Raw genomic sequence first — 21,344 nt, 5'->3', positions numbered from 1 at the left:
CGCCGCTCCGCGCACGCCAGCGGCTGACGGACCTGGAGCCACCGCCACGGGGACGAAGCTCCGGGGAGCCGCAGCCAGGCTGGGCTCGTGCCCCGTGGCATCGTTCCCTCTCTGCCTCTCCCTCAAACCACTCGTACTGGCTGTACCAAGAGAGCGTACTGGGTTAAGATGGGACTGAGGACGCCTCGGCGCAGCGGCTCTGGGGATGCCCGGTGGCACCAGTATGGGATTGGCACTGGCATGGGCCAAAGGCACTGTGCTCACCAGGCTGCAGCCCCCGACACAAAACAAGAGAAAAAGGAAAAAAAGGAAAGAGGAGGGGGAAAAAAACATGGCAAGAGTCCAGGAGAGAAGAGATCCAGGCAGGATTCTCCCAGCTCCTGCAAGGCAGAGCGTGCCCACGGCAACGTGCCTTTCGCCACCCACGGGAGCACCCAGATCCGCTGGGTCACTCGAACTCCCAGGGCTTCACCCAGCGGTGACACGGCCCAAAGGGATCAGAAACAGGCGCCAGGCAAAACCACGGCATTTCCGAAGCGCGGCGAGCGGGAGGATCGCTGCCTGGCCTGGCCACGCAAGGTCAGAGAGCTCGCTCGCTCTTTCCTTTTGGCAGCCAAATCAGGCGAGGAGCATACGAGAGGAGCGCATCTCAGAGGCCTCAGCGACTAGTGGAAATTTCCAGAACGTCCTGGACAAGAATGACTTACTGGAAGTAATACATAAATCAAGCAAATGAATAGTTACCAGACAGCAGCATAAACAGCTGCCACGGGGATGAAATCAGACCTGCCGTGCCAAGAGGCGTCAGCCGCCTCGCCGCCTGCACCTTCGGGGGAAATCGGGGAAAAAAACCCAAGGAAAAGCACGTTTCTGGGGGAGTGGGCGCCCTGGGTCCCGCACTGGTGCCTCCATGGGTCTCCCAAAGCTGCCGGGCATGGAGCACAGCATGGCAACCACGGTGCCGCTGCCGGGGACCCTGGCTCCTGTGGGGCTCCGTGTGGGCAGCGCAGCCCGGCACGGGGCTGCCAAGGACGGGACTGCTCCGCGTGAAGGAAAACAAGCACCGGGTTGTATTTTTAGGCAGAAGACCTGGAGGATTTTTTTTCTTCCCCTCCTTTGCCAGCAATCCCTCGTCCAGCTGAGCCCTCCGACGCGCGCTTCGCTCCGCGGCCAGCCCCTGCCCCCTCCCGCCGACGGGCTGCAAGGGAGGGTGGGTTCGCTGGATCTCTGGGCCATGGCAGATAGCAGCCGCCCTGCAGAGCCCATGGAAACCATCCGCGCTGATAAGTGGAAAACAATTTGTGCTAGAGATAGCAATCACTACCATCTTGGTTAAAACACGTAAACTAGAAAACACCACCGCAGCAAAAACAAAGGGAACTAGTCACTGCTGGCCAGGCCGCAGCTGTGAACGATTAAAGATAATTAATTCTGCTAAATACACATAGACGCATTTCTTCTGCAGCCTCCTGAACTGTTTTGACCTTTTGCCAGGAGAGGAGTGGACGCGCAGGCAGGGGCAGCCCTGCTCCTCCTCGGGCTGGGGGGGGATGCACGGAGCCGCTGGCGGGGCTCGGAGCCCCGCTGAAGGGTGCACACCATCCGTACTGGAGAACCCGGCTGTCCGTGCCACAAGAACACAGCAAGGCTCAGATGTCAAATTATGTCCGTGCAAAAAAAAAAAAAAAAAAAAAAAAAATTCCTAAATGCTTGAAACATAATCAGAGCGAAATCCTCCTGCTCTGCACCTCCAAAGCGTTTAGTCCTTGGTGAGAAAGTGCATTACAAAAGAAGAAAAAGATAGGGATGATATCGCAGCTCCACTCCCAAAAATGGCAATTCTGCACCCAGCTCTACGTCCGGCAGCACCATCAGCACAGCCGCGCGCGCCTCTGCTTCGCTTTGAACTGCTTCTACTTATTTGGCTTTTAATCAAGGCTTGCACATTCTATCGATAAAAAGGCATCTGAAAGTGCAGTGCAGCCGCTCTCGCAGGCAGGTGCTGGGCCAGCAGCAGATCTCTGCAGCACACCAGCTGGGAAGCAGGCAGGCAGGCGCGCGTTGCTAGGTGATGTGCGGCGGGACAGCCTGCTGCACCCAAGGTGCTCCGCAGCACCCACCAGCCACCGCTTCCCTCCTTTCCCAGCTAGAAACAGCGGTGAAAAAAATTCCCAGAATAAACAGAAAGAAAACCCTAAAGACAGTGTGCGGAGACCCATGCCGCGCGGGGCTCAAGCCTCCTGCCCAGCGGGCCCAGGGAAGGCTGGGCACAATCTGCTAAAAATGGTGGTGGAAAAGGCATTCGGCAGAGCACAGCGAGCTCGCCGTGTCTCCTGGCATCAGCTCCTCGTGCAGCTTTTTAAAAAGCCTATTTCTTGTTCCTAAAGCAGTGGGCGAGGAGCACTCTCACCAGCCGTGCCCGGCAAACATTACAGCTGCAAGACGGAACAGACTTACTGAGCGGTGGAGACTGGGGTAAGCAGCACCGCTACAAGGAACAGGAGACACGTGCTGGGTTTGCCTTTCAGCTCTTTGAAAGGCATGGGCTATTCTGGCCTGAGACAAGAGAAACCAGCCCAGAGTCTCCCCAGCTTCAGCTGCCGCATCCTCAGTCACGTCTGTTGGTGCAGGCACGGGGCTTACTGGGACAGTCTGGGCTGCGGGTGTTCAGGCTTTCCTGCAGAGCTCTCCTTGGGAAAACATCAGAACAAAGAGATCTCGTCTCTTTTGGGAACAGCAAATCGCAGCTGGGTTTATCACAGGACTCCTGACAGCGTGAAAATGTCCTAAGAAGGAAAATTAAAGGTTTCACCTACTCATGGGTCAAAGAATAACATCATAATAGCAAGCTTCGCTGGAACCGGGGTCTGCAGAGCAGAGGAGGAGATCTGCAGCATTACGTTCCTGACGAAGGAGCAGGGACAGGGATTGCTCACGCTGTGTCTCATGGTGGGTAATTGCCTGGACACCTGAACATGAGACAGGAGGCTTACAGATGCAGCAAGAGGCAGAAGTCAACTTCATTTTCTATTTACACACGCCTCTCCCTCCCCCTGGATCCGTCCTCCCCCTGCCCCCAGCTCTCCTCTCCCTCCGGCGCAGGGGGACGCACGCCGGGAGCAGCAGCGTCTTCCCCGCACACCGAACTGCAGGGGCCACCCAGCCGCGGGAAACCCACGGCATTGCTCTGCTGCGCAGAAGGAAGGGCACTGCTCAGCCACCTCAAAGGCGCTTATCCCGGCTGATACTTAATTTATATTCATAACTGCCCTTTTTTAAACGTTATCAGCCGTATTAGGATGGTTTTATTTCTGTTATTACAGCAGCCCCACACCACACGAGGAGCACCGCGCCCCTTTTAAGTAAGCAACAGCGAACACAGAAACCAGAGAAACGGGAGATAAAAGACACCGTGGGACAGGCTCTTTCTGTTTGACCAATACAGGTCGAGTTCTGCTTTTAGGGCAAGAGATCTCCACAGTAATACTGTGAAAAATATTTTTTAGCTTATCTGATAAAGATGCAAATCTTGATTATTCATATGTTACTTAAAATTAAAAAAAAAACCAAAACCACAAACCAGAAGCAGAGGAGGCAGTGCCCTCTGAGAAGGGCAGCCCAGGCTGGCAGGGCCAGGAAGGCACCCCTCGGTTTTGCCCGCGTTGGCTGCGGGCGCCCTGCTCTCAGCTCCCCTCGCCAGAGACGGGGCAGCACCCAAAAACCCGGCCGGTCCCCACCCCAGAGCGTCCCTGTTCCCCACGCAGGTGGCGTGGGGCAGCCAGGCCCCCGTCCCTTCTGCCACGCTCTCCCTTCCTCCAAACGTCATCTGCAGCTGGGGAGCTGCATTCTCCACCGCGACGTCTTTAACCCGGCTGCACGGCACCGCTGCCTGAACCAGTCGATGTAGAAGAGCCGGGTGCGGCCGGGTGGCAGGAGAGCCGCGAGGGCCGACACGGAGGGATGCTGAAACCCCTGCCCCGCAGCCCGGGATCCCCCCAGGAGCAGCACCGGCTCCGGCGGAGCTTCCGCAGGGCGGCGAGCTCGGCAGAGTAGCTCTTGCTCCTCGGCTTCCTGCCTTTCTCTGAGATAATTTTTTTCCTATTAAATAACCACTATGAGCTGTTTCTCTTCCTAATATAGCAGGCACCGCTACGCTCATTGTTTGTTTGTGTTTTGTTTCAGTTCCTTCCCTACCAAAGCAGCATGAAACCCATTGTGCTACCTGCCTCCCCTCTCCACCTCTCACCCAAACACCACCAGGTTTTCCTTTCAATGAAAAGCACTTAAGTGGCGACGAGATTCCTCGCGCGCACTTGGCGATGGGCGTACCTGGAACCGCCTGGCCCCCGCCTCGAGCTTGTGAACGCAGAAGGATCTGAAACTGAGATCTAAACCGGCGCTGTGGATTTTAACAGCCTTGCCGGGGAGTCCACGGAACAGATGAACTCGGGTCATAAGAAAGCATCTGGAGTCACTTATAAGCCCATTTCAAGTATCATTTGCTATTTTTTCTCTTAAACAGATAACATCGGGTTCTCTCAGACCTTCTGCTAAACAGTTATGCCGTTTAACTCATTCCCCAGGCTTCCCAGTCCTGCCCGGTCCCTCCCGCTCACGCGGCGCCGGCGCGAACAGCAAGGGCAGGTTCGACCCCGCAGCCTTGAGGCTGGCACAAACACCTGATGATGCTTTCACTTTTTAAACACTAATCAAAGGTTTCCATGGTAACCTGCAGGAGCAGGAAGAAGATGGGAAATTGCAGGTCAGCTCTATCACTGAAAGCAAAAAAAATTATTCAATTCCTTTGCCTTCGAAAAGTTTCAAGGTGACCTGCAAGTATTGATTAACCAGGTGGCACAAAGGCAGAAAATACGCCCGGAGCAGTCTTCATTGTAGCAAAGAAATAGCTTTTAGTGCTTTAATACCAGGCTTGGTCCGAAACCCAGAGAGGCGCTTAACCTCCGCTCTGCCGTCTGGATCACCAAACCCATCACCGTGCCGTTAAAAGCCACGCGGTGTTCCCGGCAGCATACAGGTTCCTCCTGCCGCCGCGGGGCCGGGGACGGCGGGGCCGTGGGTCAGCGGGACAGGCCCCCTCCCTCCCTCCCGCACCGCTCCGTCCGTCAGCCCTCCTCTCTCTCACACACGGGTTTCCAGTTACTCACCAACCCGATATGACTCAACAACGCGCGCACACACACACACAAGGAAACTTTTCTACCACTATTAACTTTCAGAGGAAGTGGAAAAAGGACAGAAAAACACATCAGTCATAAACGTACTTTGCCAAGTGGTTCATGAGCAAGTGCAGCATCTGCCTGTTTTTCTCCGGGAGCCGGTGAACGAGGCTGTGGATCTCTGACACCCTCGACTCCTGGTTCTCCAGTTCTGCATGAGAAAGAAAAAAAAAAAAAATCTCTGTATCAGAGGGGTTATTACGGAAAAAGGCAGGCAGGCCTGAACGTAACACCAACAGCTGTCGCAAGGGACCCAAGGCTCCTGCTCCCCACGCCCAGGCCCACTGTGCATACTCGCCATGGCACTTTTCCTTTCTACCAACTCCAAATGGAAGAAACTAACGGGCTGAAAGAGTGAGCAGAGAGCAGCTGCCAGCCGTGTGAAAAGCCGTTGTGAGCAGGGAAGGGGCTGGCTGTAACCAACGTTCCTCTGGCTTCGGCAAGGGGAGCACCAGCCCGTCCCTGTTCAACGTGTTCCCAGGCAGCGTCAGGATGCGCACAGCACAGCGCCCGGCCAGGGCTGCAGCCCTTGGCCCTGACTGGGCTGGCTGGGCCTGCAGGCGCTGGCAGACGTGTCCTGGCAGCCTCAGTGGCAGCTGCTGACAGAGGCCACCACCGACATGGCCACAGACCGCGTGAGCGCTCCCTGGTCCCACCCGCGCGCGCCCGGCTGCCAGCGCAGTTACCCGCTCTCATACAAAGCACCTTCTCCGGGGCAGCCAAAGGAACGCGGCCGGGGCACCTGAACCGCAGCCCATCTCATCAAAACACCGTAGGTGTTGTTTGAACAACACCCTCCCTCGTTTTGGCAGATGATGCTCGAAACAAGGCAGAACTGCAGCAGCAGCTACCGCCACCGGCCAGCTCTGCGCTGCCCCTGCACCATCTGCGCTTCCTTTTCATCCAATAACTCCACACAACAACGTGCCCCTCGTCTCTCCACTCTCACTCTACTTTCCGGGACTTAAGAAGAAGGGGGCCGGCGGGAAGCAGCGGGGCAGAGGTTATGTTCAGTTACTGGCAAATTACGCTCCCCTTTCAGACCGGGGCCGTAAACATCAACAAACTCACTCGCTGCTTTGATGAAGCTCCTTTGAAACTGGTACATCATGAGCGGCCCCGGCAGCATTCTGGAAGATAAAACGGTAACGCGCAGAAAACACATCTGAGGAATACAATCTACAGAAACAACGCTTTGCCCTTACTATAAATCCAGCTCCGTTTTTAAAAGTACAGAATTAAGCCAGAGCAACTCTAATTAATTCACTCAATCGGAAGGAATGAGATCTATTGAAGTGCCTTCGATTTATTCTTCCTCCCTTTTCTGTGCCGCAATAAATTCATTTTTAATTTTAGCATTCCTACAGTAACACAGAGTTTCAGTACATTAGTGAGCCAATGATTTCCAAGTAAGTTTAAAAATAAATTAAAAAGAGAAACAAGCCTAAACCATAAAACTTTAACCGTCACCGTCCCCATTAAATTCCCCGTTCTCCCCTCCCACTTCCAAGTCCCTTCAATGGGACATCTCGGAGCTTTGCAAACAGTGCAAAGTCTGGAGCAAGAGTTGCCAATCATGCAAAATTATGTAGTGTTTTGTGATTTTCTAGGCTGAGATCCACCACGCTAATTATCCTCATCACCCTAATTGGATTTAGCCTCTCTCTTGCACTTTCTCTCTCTCAAATAAAAGCCAAGGTGCAGAACAGCAAGAGCCAGCAAGATGCTGCAGTCGCGACAGGTAGGAGCACGTTGTGGGTAATGAGACACTGAGAGCTGCCAACAAAGGCACCCTTTGGGGAGATAACCATGACGATAATGGCATCGGCTTGCAGGCAGAAATTATTACCAAAATAAAGCTCAGAACCCAATTCTGAAAAAGCCCCAGAGCCGCAGCCCTTAGAGGGGCGCTCCCCTCTGCCACACACGCGCTAGGTGGTGAAAGGCTCAGGGAAAAGCTTAAACCAAGGCAGGGTGCCCAAGAACGAGCTTTTAAAATAATGTTTGTATGATGCATGCATCCTTTGGAGAGCTGATCGTATTCCCCAAGTCCTACTCAAACATGCTGGAGGGTCAAGGGAAAAGCCAGAACAAATTCTCGAGGAGCAGTTTCCTCTTTGTTTCTGTTAAAGCGCTATTGGCAGGGGCCTGCAGTAACAGGCAGTAAGGACCCCGGCGATCACCGCATCCCCAAAGCCTCATGCCAGCCGAGGCCTCTCTCCTTACCTCAGGTAGGTTTTCAGTGCACTAGTAATGGTCTTTATCTCCCACTCCGCACAGATCTCTGTTTCTGTTTCAGCGGCTGTTTTGGGATCTAAGGAAAAAGAAATTTTAAAAAAGTGAACCAAAGTGACGATAACACCAGCTCACACCAGCTCAGCTGCGTGGGAAGACTGCTGTGTCCCATTCTGTTTGCTGTTCCCCAGCCCAGCGACCACAAACCGAGCCCCAGCAGACACTTCCGCAGGGAAGCAGAGCTCGTTACGCGAGATGGGCCACGCTCACTGGCATGGTGCAAGAGAAAGAAAAGAAAATACTAATCATGAGCAACGGCAGTTTGACTCGAAGCGTGACATTGCGCAGGGCGCAGGAGGCCGTGGTGCGCAGCGGCAGCGGTGACAGAGCAGGGCACAAACACGACACAGACCCAGACAGACAGAGACCCCGCGGGACTCAGGAGAAAATCCCAGCCCCAAGTAGGCCACGAGGCATTGCCAGAGTCTAAACAAACGTGAGTGACGGCAGTGATGGTGGCACGGTCGCTGCGGCAGCCGGTGGGTGGGCGGCAGGACGGACAGGGTGGCAGAGGCCCAGGCATGCGGGTGGCTCGTCCTCCCACCCTGGAGGGAACCCAGCCCGGATCTCGCGACAAACGAGAGGGTGCCAGGCCCTCAGAGCGCAATGTCGGCAGAGATGGAGCCGCCATCCACATCCACCCACCGCAGCCCCTGCCACGGCTCGTGCCCACCCTGTCACCAAGCACCGCACGTAACGCTGCGGAGAGCTGGCTGCCAGCACAGCCGGCAAGCGCGGCTCTCGCAGCACTCACGACAAGGTCTCCAGGCTACAGCTGACGTGCGCACACCTCTGCACTGCCGTCCTCCAAGGACACTTCTTCCCAGGTCCTTGTTCCCACCTTCGAGCAGAGGCGAGGCCCGAGCCGCCCCCCTTCTCGCCCTCCCTCTCCAGCTCTGCACCTCCGCATCGCACTGCGCTTCCAGCCCCGGCACGGCTCCGTGGAAGCACGCATCACCACAGCCACCATGCCCACACGCCCAGAGGAAAGCCAGCTCCACGATCCACAGCTGTGCCAGCCCTGCATCACCCACCCTTGTCCCACACCCAGCTCCATCCGGGGATTCATGGCACCAGCTTGCATCCCATGGGATCTGTGGAACTGCCTTCCGGTTTTCAGCCCTGCGCAGTGCAAGCATCTGGGGCCAGGGAGCCTCCAAAGCTCTACTCTAATCGTCAAACACTGCAGCATACTTTTCTCCATCTCCTCCAGGACCTTCACTTCCTTTCTGCATTTTTTTCCCCTATCTTTCCTTTTAAAAATTCCTTTAGAGAAACCAAGAAAACGTGCAGCTGCTCTGGACGATGTAAGCAGGAGGCTGTGGAGCAGCAGCTCGCTCCCTCCCAAGGCGGATCCAAATCAGCCGCCCGCAAACTGTGCTCGCGGGAATCTGCAGCTTTCTGCAAACCACCAGCCCAGGTCCAAAGCCAGACTTGCCTGCACAAAGTTCAGCAGTGAGATTGATAAGGCGCTATTTTTACTGATCTCTGTGAAAACACCTCAATGGTCTGACAATACAAGAGCCCTCAGGAAGCAGCAACCACTCCCCTCTTCGGCACCTCCACCCACGCCGGGATCCCGCCGCCACGGGGCCGGAGCCAAGCTGGCAGCATCGGGGGTTCCTCAGTGACCACCGCCACCTTCACACCCATCCCAGCAGACACCAATGTGGGTGGCATCTTTTTTTTAAACTTTGCTGACAATTACAGCCAGTCAACTGGAAAGTCACCATCAGACGGGCATTACGTGGCCCGGCCGCAGATGCTTCACGCACAGCACCGAGGACCAGGACTAAAGACGGCGCCTGCTCCGTGCCAGAAGCGAGGAGCCCTGTGCCCATCGCAGCTGTGGAGGAGGGAGGAGTAGGGCCCCATCTGCACGTCGTGTCCCTCCTGCGTGCACACTGCTTCGCTGATGCTCTTTGCTAACTCAGCCCTGGCACCTCTCGGCCACTCCAGAGCTGAAGGCTTTGGCTGCACCGAGCTCCGGTTGAGCAGGACCTGGAAACACAATAGGCATCCTGCTCCCACCGAAATCCCCGGGAAACCTCCGTGGGACCTCCGGGGACACGGCTGTGGCTCCTTTCTGTGATACGGACACGCCAAGCGTCCCCGGCGAGCCGGAGCAGGCGCAGAGAGGCGCTCACCGCGGCCACGGCCAAGCCTGACGCCAGGCACAGCTGCCGATGCCACGTGGTCCCAGGGATGCGCCTCAGCAGGTGTTGGCCTTTTCGCAGACACCTATCACGCGCTTTTGAATTTTAAAGCAATAGGTAAGCATGGTGTAATTGTAAAACTAATTAGAAGAATGCACTGAATAAGAGTTAGACTTTCCCCTAGGGCAAAGGGCTTATTTTAATTAAAAAAAAAACATCAAGAGGTGCACTTGAAAAAGTAAACATTTGAGAAATGGTTATTCACACAAAGATCACAGCAATCACACAAATGAACACCATCCTTCCTCGGCAATGCCAAGGCAACTTCCTACTGCACCACCTTTTAACAGATTAAAGATAAGCTTGGCATAGTAAGTTCCTCCCTTCAAAAAAAAAAACCAACAAAAAAACCCCTCCTTTTTAAAAAAACCCCTTTTAATAGCAAGGCCTTTACTGAAGCTGAACAAACAACTCAAGACTGGACGTCTTTCCATGGCTCATCCAGGAGGCTGCAGGCATGAATCACAACACCAGGTGAATCCTACGGTCGGACTCACGAAAAGGCTCGGAGCTGACAATCGCTTCCCCTCGACCTTCAGATTCATGAGTCTGCCCAAAGTGAGCTGTGTAGGTGACAGCGGTAGCACCTGCCTCCCCAGCTAGAGACGGCGGCAGCCAGCACGCCCCGCGCTGCTGCCTCTGCACAAGGACACGCTTCCGTGCAAACTGGTGTAAACGTGGAACAGGGGCTGTGCCAGCACCCACGGGCCACGCTCAGTATCAACCCCGACGCTGCTTATTGCTGCAAATTACGGATCTGCCGTCTCTTAGCGGATACAGAAAAGGCTGCAGTGAAAGGGCAAGGGGAAAAGGAGCAGAAAATTAACTTAGCCAATTCCAGCAGAGACTGAGGAAAGCACTTTGCTCACCCCACGACACTGCCAGCCACTGCAGCATCACCCCCATTCCAGCTCGCTCCTTCTGCCCGGTCACAAACGCCACGCAGGACGGCGTTTCCCGGCCCTCCCCAGGCTGCGAGAGCAGAGCGGGTTATTGCTTACAGCCTCACATGGGGGCTATCTGAGGAAAGAGAAGGGAGCTGCAGCGCTCCAGATCTAAACCAAAAAGAAATTAAAACGTGCTTTTTTATGGCAGGATCTATATGAAAATTCTGGAGTGGGAAGAATCCACTGCCTTCCCAAAAAATTAGGTTTGCTGGTTTGTTTTCCTGCTGGAGGCAAAGAGCAGCAGCAGCGGAGGCAATGGGGGCCCCGTTCATCTCCGTGCTTTGGTCCCTGCAGACCCCAGGTGACGGGACGGGCACCGCAGGGCAGGGAACAGGGCTGGCCATGGCACAGCAGGGCGGTGGGCCGGAGGGAAGCCCAGGCTGATCAGACACCCCCAAACCCACAGCTGTGACCGAACCGCAGCAAGACACTCGTGTGCAAGGTCGGAGACGCTCCCAAGGCAGCCGGCCCCGGCTGCTGCACAGCCCGTCCCACGCGGCCACCGCCAAAGCCCTTTCTAAGGCACTTCTTCATTTGCTTCCTGGGGACGGAGAAAGCTGCTGCTGTCAGACAGCTGGTTTCAATTCCTCACCAAAGGGAGGAAAGGGAAACCACCTGGGGCACCACCCCATCACCCAGCCTGGTAACGCTCACCCGTGCCTGGAGAGATTTCCAGAACAGCCACAGGGAACGTTACCTCCAGCCACAGGCAGCCCTGCTCACCGGCCCTTACGGCTCATGTTGGGAAGGAGTGATCAAACGCTGCAACGCTCCACGCACCTTCGTGCCGAGCTTAAACAGGAGAGCTGCTGGTACCACCGCCGCCCCGTGTGCGCACACTTCCACAAGAAACCCTTTCACGGGAGTGCCAACTGAGAGAAGTTTATTTGTTGGGTTTTTCCTCATTTTGATGGCACATGGTGATGGTGAAGGCCAGGGAAAGGCAGCTCACTCTGCCACGGATGACCTGCCTCCCACAAGCCCTGGGGGAAGCATCCCTCCCCGCTTCACCCCGCTTTAGACAAAGGCACGCTGTTCTGCCCGAGCCCAAGACCTGGGCTGTCCCTGACGCGGCTGCTGCCCACAGGAAGGCTCTGCTCCATGGCCGGTGAGCGCCGTGCTGATCTCCTGCAGAGACACCTTGTGCCAAAGGCCTTCCCGGCAGTGTCACCGACACCAGCCGCCCCACAGGAAACTCGATCCTTTTGCCATTTAAACTGTATGTGAATCAGTAACGCTGCCCACATTCATTTCTAAATATAAGGGAAACCTGAAGTGGTAAGCACAGCGTGGCTCCGAGGGTTAGATCCGAACACGAGCGTTGGAGTGGTGCCGCGACCGGCAGGAGGTCAGAGCCTCGAGGGCAGCCCGGAGCAGAAGGGGATTTGACAACGGACACGGTTCTGTTTGACACTGACTTCACAGACAGCCTGAACGTTGGGATTGTCAAAGATGATACAGAGTCTCAGGTTTGCAAAACGTCCCGGTGATCGAAGCCATGGGAGATCCCCAAAGCGGGTCCCGCTTCCAGTAGCCCCCAGCACGCACTCGCCCCTGATGGGGCTTCCAGCACGAACGACAAAGTGCCGGGACAAAGAAAAACCCCCAACGATATATCATCGCATTATGAGACACGAGGTCGACAGCTGAGTGGTTTCAGTCGCTGAGGAGATAATGGATGCTGGATGGTGTCCAAAACTTCGCATCCCTCCCAGCTCCGCAGAGCTCTCAAACCAAGTGAGTTTTGCCATCTGTCACAGCCCCACCGCCTCGACCCAGAACCGACACAGCCCAGGACTGCCCTTGTGAGAAGAAAACAGCATCAGTTGCTTCTGCTAGCTCACGAGATGATGCACAGCGGCGTGAAAAGCACAAGCAGAGGACCTGGCACGTCAGATGTGGTCCCCAGCCTGTATTTACCGGTGGGCAGCAGCGCTCTTTAACCGATGCTCTACCACAGTAGTGCCAAACGCGTGTGCCATGAGACAGCTCTGACTGATCTGCGGCACTCGGGTGGCCAGCAGGACATATTCACATGCCCCAGAACCTGTGCCAAACTTCAACTAATAAAAGAGTCAGCCACCAGCTCCTGTGACTGCAGCAAACTTTCCAAATGCCAGAGCAAAACTGGTGCAGAGAGGTCCCCTTGCGTTAGCCACTGATTTAGAGCCTTACCCTTCTGTTTCCTGATTACTCCTGGATTATCAGTTCTGCACAGGTTAACACTGACAACTAACAGCCACCTTGGGCTTTGCTCAGTGAACATCTTAACTGTGGGAAAAGAAGGGGGGATCAGGAGAGGAGAAGGGAAAACGTTGGAAATGAAACACAACAGATTAAAAGTTTTGCCAGGAGAAATACATAGAGAGAGGAGCACTGGCATTTCGTGGAGGTTCTGGTCCTCAGATCAGGCCCACAAAGGCGCTTGTAGCAAACACCACCGCCTCTCTGTTGCCATCACATCACCTCAGAGGTGGGGAGAGGTTTCTCAAGGCTGCCGGGCAGACGTGGGGTGGCTGCATGTCGGGGCCAGTGCTCAGAGGAGCCCCACACTGTCAACACCAAGCTCTCCCACGGTGCGAGCTGACACCTTCTCTCCTCCCGAGCACCCAGAACCGCAGGACCCGATGCCTCAGGCACGAGGGAAACGCGTGCTTGAAAGGTCTGGGCAAGACCGTGCTAAAACAGGCACAAGGAAGTCCACGGGGAAAGTAGGAAGAGCCACAGGCAGCATGCAACACAGGAGAAAATAATTAAAAAGTATTCTGGGAACAACATGGCAGGTATGAGTTTAAAAACCAAAGCTTTCAGCTACTGCTTTGAAGGTTTTAGTTTGCATTTGGGAAGGCTGCCAAAACTCGTAGTGCGTGTGAGCAGGACACCAGTGACTGCACCAGAAGACCTTGTGAAGCCATGTCCTACACGAGTCCTACCTTCGCAACCTGCCAGCGGTGCCAGGACCTCCCAGCCGCTAACGGCGTGTGGCCCTAAGAGCACATTCACCACGGTTAGGAACCCCGACAAGAGCCTCTGCTCTCGGCTGGCAAGGCTTCAAAGCAGCACAGGCTACTTGCCTTGAACAAAAGAGGAGATACTTACCCATTAATATACTCAACAGCTTTTGAACTCTGGAGTTTACTCCAACGATTCGGTAGAGCCCCTGCTCATTGATCCCTGGGAAAAATAAAGAGCTTATTAGGAGAATGTCAAAAGAGCTACTAACATTTCTTTGGCTTCTCTAACAGCAAAAACCACCAAACCCTCTCACCAACTACACACAAAGCTACAGAAGAGGGTAAAATTTGTTTTCAATGCCATCCAGATGCTAACAAGATATAAACTGTATATAAACAGTCTTTGCAAGGGATTTAGGGGAAGGACTGAAATGCAGACCTAGTTGTTGTCCCACATGAGAGGAAATGCTTTGCAGTGGTACCGGACAAAAGGATGCTAAAATTAAGTCCCCAGCTTCAGTTCCTTCCCCCATTTTGCACCTCCGGTGCGTTATCTCTAACTCTGCCCCAGTGTTTGCTGAACCCCCGCTAACCCCAGCCGCAGGGCAAAGGCATGTCTCAGCAAAGGCGTCCCCGAGCGCACCACGGGCTTTATCTGACGTGGGCCTCTGAGGGTTAACAAGTCGGTTTTGTTCATGTAGCTCCACTACAAACTGCCACCAGGCCACCCCCCAAAACAAGACCATGGGGTGAACTGCTCTACCTCTTGTTTCAACAGCGTGTATGCATTTCTTGATGATGCTGAAGCCGATATTATCCAGCTGGGCAGCTGAAAGGGAAGAGAGGAGAGAAGCGGTGAACACCTAGCAGAGGGATGGGTTCACAGTGAGCGCAACGCTCATCCCGCGGTCGTCGCTGACATTCACAGCAATGCTGTACCACTGCTCCGACGAGGTGGGGAGGAAGGAGGAGGAGATAAATTAGGTGTTCGCAGCAGAAAGGCACGAGTACAGGAGCTGCTACCAGGTGTAACCCGGTGAGCACAGAACACTAATCCGTCATTTCAGCCTCCGCATCTCTCTGAATCGGCACCTCCCACGCCTGCTGAGCAGCACAGCCCCGGGCTGTGTCAGAGATTTACATCTGCAGTGGGTCAAAATATTAATTTTGGATGAAGGTAAGATAACCAAGAGAGACCTTCATCTTTGACAACAGCTTGCTCGGAAAAAAAGGGAATCATACATGACACAACAAATCCTTGAAAATGGCTCAGGAGGCAGCTTGCTTGATGAGTCCCAGGTAATTCCTGCAAATCCCTTCAGCTCTCCAACCAGCTAACCCAGCCATCTACGTGCTAGAGAGATGCCTTCCTCCCAAGGCCATCTCCATCACCCCATGCTGGGGACCACCTTCCTACCTGGGGTACAGGAGTGACCTCCCAGGCCTTGCCTAGGGCAGCAGACGGGGACCTTCGCTGCCTTGGGTTCCTTCCTGGTGCTTTTGAGGCAGATTTGTGCAGATGCGGGTTTCTTCAAGGACAAGCTATATGACAGGTTAGAGCATTGAAAAGTGATGGAAAAGGAGAACTGGGAAAGGAACAAGTGGAAGTGAGAAGCAGGAGATACTGCAAGCAGCAACAGCTTTCGGTGAAGGAAAACGGAGTAAAGAAACCAAAAGAAAGGTGAAAGCGTGGAGGTAAAAACAAAACACAAAGAGGAGAGAGCTGATGGCATGTGGCACTGGAAGAGCAACGGGGACTGGGAGATGGGAACAAATTTGGGGTCAAATCTCGTGTCGGAAGCACGCAGGAAGGCACGCCTGGCCCCGGCGATGCCAAAGCCCAGCTAAGCAATACTGTCTCCTGAACACTACACGTTACGTCCCACTTATGCTCACTCTACGCAGACGCGCACAGTTCGAGAACAGCCCCTTCTTTTATTAGCGCAAATTAAATATTTATTTGGTGCAAATTAGGATGTCCTGAAGACAGCTGACTCTGCCCAAGAGCAAGATCCAAAACATCCATGTTAATGGAATGTAAAACTCAATTAACTCATGCCATTGCAGGTTTTCACATTTAATTTCAAGGAATTACTAGCACACAGATCCAAATACTTGCTGGAAGAATTCATCCCTAGTCAGCTTTCTGCTGCTGCGTGGCAAACGCTGCCTGCAGACAGCTACTTGTTAGGGAAAATTACTTCCTCCCTACAAAAAGGTTTGGGAAACCTCTCACATGGCAGAAGCCCCACAGAGCAGGGTGTGCAGTCACTCCGGGCTCCAGGGCTGGGCTGAGCATCCCGGGCCGAGGACACGGAACGCGGGGCACACAGCCCACCCGCCTCAAGCAAAACCTCTTCACTGTGGCCGGCCCTCGAGCTGGGGGGATGCATCTGTGCCCGCCGCCGTCCGCCCGGCAGCCGGGAGCAGCATCTCCGGGGAGTGGGGCAGAGCCATGACCCGCTCCGCTCCCCGGCTGCCACGCAGAAGGTGCGGGATTTTCCTGGACACGTCTGACAGAGGACGGTACAGCATGGCTGTGCAGTTTAAGATGCTGAACTCCGGAAGGTAGAAAAGGCACAGCGTTAGCTCAAAACCAGATGACTTTACGTCTGTACGGACTTGAGGGAACGCCGCATTGCAAGAGACAGAAAACTGAGTTTTATCAAGAGCACAGCAGGAAGGGATCAAGCCCAGAGCTTCCAGTGTCCTCCCAGCAAGGCATGTGCAGTTTTATTCCTCTGCACTCCCCCTGCTCACATCGCTTGTTTAAACACAGACTCGCTGCCGGTGCAGGACAAGCTGCCCGCTCGCTGGCTGCCCAGGGCCCGCAAGGTGCGATCCCTCACGCGTTGCCTGTTCTGAGTTCTCTGCTGGTGGCGTTTCTTGTGTGATGAATGGCACAAGAACCCGAAACAGTGAAGCGGTAGAACAGCTCTATTATATTTTTCTGGGCAAGCCTACCGAAGTGCTGAGCCAACATAAGCACACGAGTTGCAGGATGCCGGTGCCATAAGATGTGTGAATATCCAGGAGCTCCGGGGCCCTTTGCTAGGCACCGGGAGGGCTCTCCAGCCCTGCTCCCAACCGCTCTCCAAGCACAGATGGTAACAGCAATGTGCCATCAATGTGGGGCACAGAGTACCATACCCAGATCACTGATAAACACAAGCACAAGGGTAGCTGAGAAGCAAGAAACTCTGGTGTAGAAACCCTTTTGTACAGGCAAACCTGGTTCAGCAGGCTTTACTAGCCTTGGCTTAGCACTGGCCCTTACCCTGGTCTTTCAGCATCTCTGTGCAGTGCCGCCCAGCCAGCGCAGATCACCCTTTCAGCTCTGCCACACACCTTTGGTGCCAACCCATTCCGTAAACCAGCAGTTTTCCCTCAGCCCCTAGCGTGTTTGGACTTGAGCAGAAGACCCCTACAAACGCACGCCCTGCCCCTGCAGAGCCCACCACCGCTCCACTGCCGAGCAAGATGCTGTGACCGCACCTTTCCACAGCGCTCAGCAATAGCAGAGGTAAGAAATCCTTACTTATCCTTAAATTCAACTTTCCATGAGCACTGTAAAAGTTTGACTTCCCCCCTCACAGAAGCAGCTTCTCTCCATCTCACTCATTCACCCAAGGATTCAGCTCAGCAACAGCACAGATGGCAGCTGGGTTCCTCTCTATCGCTGTCCTGGTCCTTACCCTTGCTCCATCCGCCCCAGCTGCACAGTGATCCTCAGCCCCGAGCTTTGGGTCAGCGGCTCAGACCCCGCTCAGCTCCTGTTTGACAGCGGCTGCAGGGCAGGAAGCGGGGAGAAAGGAGGGGAAACCTTTCGGGGCTGGAGAGTGCAAGGCTGTACCCACGTGCCCATGGGAAACACAGGGCCGGCGGTCCCAGCAGCTTTGGCCACACACAGCCCCTTCCTTGTTCCTCCTCTTCTCCACACCCTGACAGCAGGACTAGCACAGCAAGAGGGTTCGCCTAGATGAATAAAAAAAAAGAAGAAAACCCATTCTATCAAAAACTCCCCCAGCCGCTGACCTCAGAGAGAGCCACCGCTGCAGCAAGGCGGAGGCAGGAGCACGTGTACGGGAGGGACAGGACCTGCAGCCCACGCTCAGAGGGATTCACACCGTGTGGGGCTGCCTCCTGCATCAGCTGGGACCAGGGAACAAGAGAGGGAAGCAGCGGGGACGGCCAGACACTTGGGGCTGCCACGGAAAAGCACGGCCAACACGCGTCTCGGCTCTGCACCAGGCACCCCTAATCCCCACCCCGTACGTTTCAAATGGCCTCTCAGTACTACCAGGGAGCGGGTTTACAGACTCTTCTGCTATCACAGGCAGTATTTCCCTCTGTTCGCACCTCCAAACACGTCGCAGGGCACAGCCTCCAGCCCTGCCTCCCTGAGGCTCTCACTCCCCGGGGGCAGGTGTGAAACGCAGCCCCAAGCCAAGATCCACGTCACGGGCTCTTCGTACAAGAGCAGCATTTCAGCGCACAACCCATACGCAGTATTGTACTGTAACCCAACAGAGAAACGTTTCACGTCAGGAAAGGTGGCAGATATCGCTTGTAGCACAGCTGTTGCACGCACACACACTGATCCGACCCTCGTGCAGCATCACATTTCCAGTGCTACTGAGCTGGCCTCATCCTGCTCTATTTTTGCCTAGCAGATTATTTCTATTTAATCCACTAATTCCTGTACTTTACACTGATATGGCATATCAGAGCATCGCTACAGGGGCAAGAAGACTGACTCAGCTCTGTTCAGCCTCGGGCCACTCCAGCTGTGTGCGCATCGTGGCAGCAGTGCAAGGTCAACGCACGCTCTTCTGCACCCCCACCACGCGTCTCCGAGCCGCGTAATGAAATACCGTGACGGTTATCACTAACAACTCTTTGAAAGACTTTATAGGATTAAGAGCCACAGAGAACGGGAGAAACCAAGAAGCAGAAACCAGAGAAAAATGAGTTTTCAAGCCTTCGTTTGAGTCGCAAACTGCCAAGATTGGGAAATGAAGATGGCTGGGGAGTGCCAGGACACCCAGACGAGCACAGTCAAGGGACTCAAGGTCTGTGAAGAGCTTATGAACATAAAGACGGCTTTTCACGGGGTCCCTACTTACAGGGAACCAAAAGGATACGGAAGAAGGGGGAAACGGTGGGGAGGGGAAGGGAAAGGAGTTCTGTGCTTCTCCATGCAATTAAGCACAAATGACCTGGAGGATTTGTTTCCAAAGGGCAGGGCAAGTCCCCCTGGTTTGCAAACAGTGCATCTCAATTTGTCTGGCTCTAGCAGTCCCCCGACACCCACTCACCCCCACCGTGGCACCGCTCCCTCCCAGCTCCCAGGGAAGATTACGATAAATCACCCTGCAGGCTGATGGCCATCTGGCCACACAGCAGGATGTAAAACCCAGAAGCTCTGCAAAATTAGACTGGCCAAAAAGCAGGCTTTGCTGTAGCACTGCGTGCCTCCCAGACTAACGTACAAGCGGGCGGGAAGCAGGGGTATATAGGTTTTCAGGGTCAGGAATTGCATCCAGACTCCTCTCAATCACTGCGCTCATTCCCAGTCCTCAGAGGAAGCTCCCGTATCAAGGGCTGCGTGGCAAAAAGCCAGTCTCTGAATCAATTCTAAGCGTAGCTAGTGAGGCAAGCAGTTGACTGCAGACACGGTTTTAATGAGGGCTAAAGCAGAGTCAGATGTCTGAACATACCGGTGGCAGCCCCAGTCAGAGGCGAATGTGAAAATCATCGCCACCGGACGGTCCAGGAGCGCTGCTGCGTGGGCAGCCTTCAGCCGAGGGTCCCAAGGCACTCCCGGAGCGGGGAGAGGAGGGTCTGCAGCGCAGACAAGGAGGACGGGTCTCATTTCTAAGACAAACCACCAGAATGGAAGAGGTACTAAAAGATGAGAAACTTTGCCAAAGCCTCCCGGCTGATTAAACCTCAGCCTCGTACTCGTCTGGCGAAGACGTGCAGGGAGAAACTTGGCATTTGGTGTCTTTGTCAAATTCTCACTGCACTTTGCCAAAGGCTGAGCTGCTTTGGAGAGGCACGACCGACGCGTGGGCTGCAGTCACTACCAGCACTACAAACAAACAACTTTCCAAAATGGCACAGGCAGCCCAGGGCCAGGCTGGGAACCGACACCGGAGGCAATTGCGGGAGCTGCCGCCAGCTCGGGGACAAACCGGCTTTGTCCTCAAATCCACCGCCCTCCAGCACGCCCCACGTGGGCACCGGCTAGGGATTCGTCTAGGGGCTGGCCGTGCAACGTCCCCGCAGCAAACGCACGCCGCGGCCAAAGAGCAGCAGCACGGCTCAGGACCCATTGCAAGCCTGGCAGCCGAAGACCGGGATCAGACAAGGCAAATAACCCTGGGACAGTCACAGACACCCGCGACTCCAGCTCTTACCGTCTCTAAAAGAGCCTCCGTTGCTTTCAGGGTGACTCCAGCATAAGTCACAGCCCCAGGAGGAGTTCTGGCTGACAGCACGTAAGATGGGAAGGTCAGGGTTTGACAAGAGCTTCTTTCAGAACCGGTAATTACTTCACCAATTGCTTCACCAAGCCTTCCTCCCACCCCCATCCCTGATGTTTTCCCTGCTTTTGCATCACCCCTCAAAGTTTAGAAAAATGGTTATTTAACACGTTTCCTGAGCCAAATCACCACCTACTGTCCTGGCAGAGCAGAGGTTGTGAGCAGGGAACTCGCAGAGCGGTTACAGTTCATGGCCAGGCTAGGACAGGGTTGAGCAAGCCCTGTTCGCTGTCCCTCAGAAAACCTCATTTTGCCCCTCTGTAAAACGGAGAAAACACGGAGATGTTCTACGCAGTCTTCATATCCAGCTGGGGCATCAGCCATACCGTCCTTCGCAAGCGCAAGGCACAGCATTGAACTGGGTCACACAAGACAAATACATATGGGATGAGATGGAGGAGAAACAGGGAAGGGAGAAGCCAGATCAGAGAGAGCAGAGAGGAGGATGAGACTGTTTTGTGCAAGGGCTGAAAATAGGCGCGAGAAGCATCATCTGCAGATTATACCTAGTAATGGGAGAAAAATGCTTCTACTCAAGACAAAAATGCCCTGTCTGAGGCAGCATAACAATGAACTACTTACTAACCGCCAGCCCAGGCTGGGCTCCTGCGTGACCGGTGACTTTGGGGGAAGGAGGGAAGGGATCAGAGTTTTGGGTATTGCGATTATGACAATTCAAACCTCCTGGGAAACGGCTCAATTAGGGGTTTTGAAACACAGGACACAAGAGCCAGGACCAGGTGCAACCACTCCTCTAGGAAGAAAAGCAAGTGCCTTTTTGACTCAAGTGTTTGCCCAAACTATAGTAAAACCAGCTTTTTTGTTAGGGGCTCTTGTTGACAATCCTCATTAGGTGAGACCTCTCTACTTCCAGTTCCCCTTTAGAAAAGGCATGTTCATCTTCCACGTTCTGGTTCAGAAAGGAGAGCAGGTTGTTCCAAGACGCCACCTGCACCCGTTGGCTTTGACAAGTGAAAGAAGCCGGTCCCAAGGCATGCCAGCACCCCTGCACCCCTGCTGCGGCCCAGGGCAGGCAGGAGGGATGGACCCTGCAGTGTCGAGGGAACCGCTTGGCACCGCTCTCCATGGCCCCACGCCCCACCATCAGGATTCTTTCTGCACCAGTTCCCTGCTGGGTGCTGGATCC

At 54.6% G+C, this 21,344-nt stretch overlaps 1 protein-coding gene across 6 annotated transcripts in view; it reads right to left on the bottom strand.

Annotated features, from left to right (window-relative positions):
• The window catches only part of ARHGAP26 (Rho GTPase activating protein 26), a 134,826-nt gene that overhangs the window by 56,586 nt on the left and 56,896 nt on the right, over nt 1–21,344 (bottom strand). For all 6 annotated transcript variants that reach the window (XR_015260157.1, XM_086759229.1, XM_086759231.1 and 3 more), the window contains exons 13-17: nt 14,413–14,478; nt 13,795–13,869; nt 7,464–7,551; nt 6,309–6,367; nt 5,283–5,388 (exon numbers count right to left, since the gene is read on the bottom strand). Coding sequence is in view for 5 of the 6 variants with exons in the window: in XM_086759229.1 (XP_086615355.1) it covers nt 5,283–5,388; nt 6,309–6,367; nt 7,464–7,551; nt 13,795–13,869; nt 14,413–14,478 (394 nt within the window). In the remaining variant the exon portion in view is untranslated. The remainder of the gene's footprint in view (nt 1–5,282; nt 5,389–6,308; nt 6,368–7,463; nt 7,552–13,794; nt 13,870–14,412; nt 14,479–21,344) is intronic.

This window comes from Chlamydotis macqueenii, chromosome 14, assembly GCF_036417535.1.
Source record: "Chlamydotis macqueenii isolate bChlMac1 chromosome 14, bChlMac1.mat, whole genome shotgun sequence".
In the NCBI taxonomy this organism is placed as follows: Eukaryota; Metazoa; Chordata; class Aves; order Otidiformes; family Otididae; genus Chlamydotis; species Chlamydotis macqueenii.
Note: the sequence above shows the minus strand (reverse complement) of the source record. Positions and strands in the feature narration are given on the sequence as shown.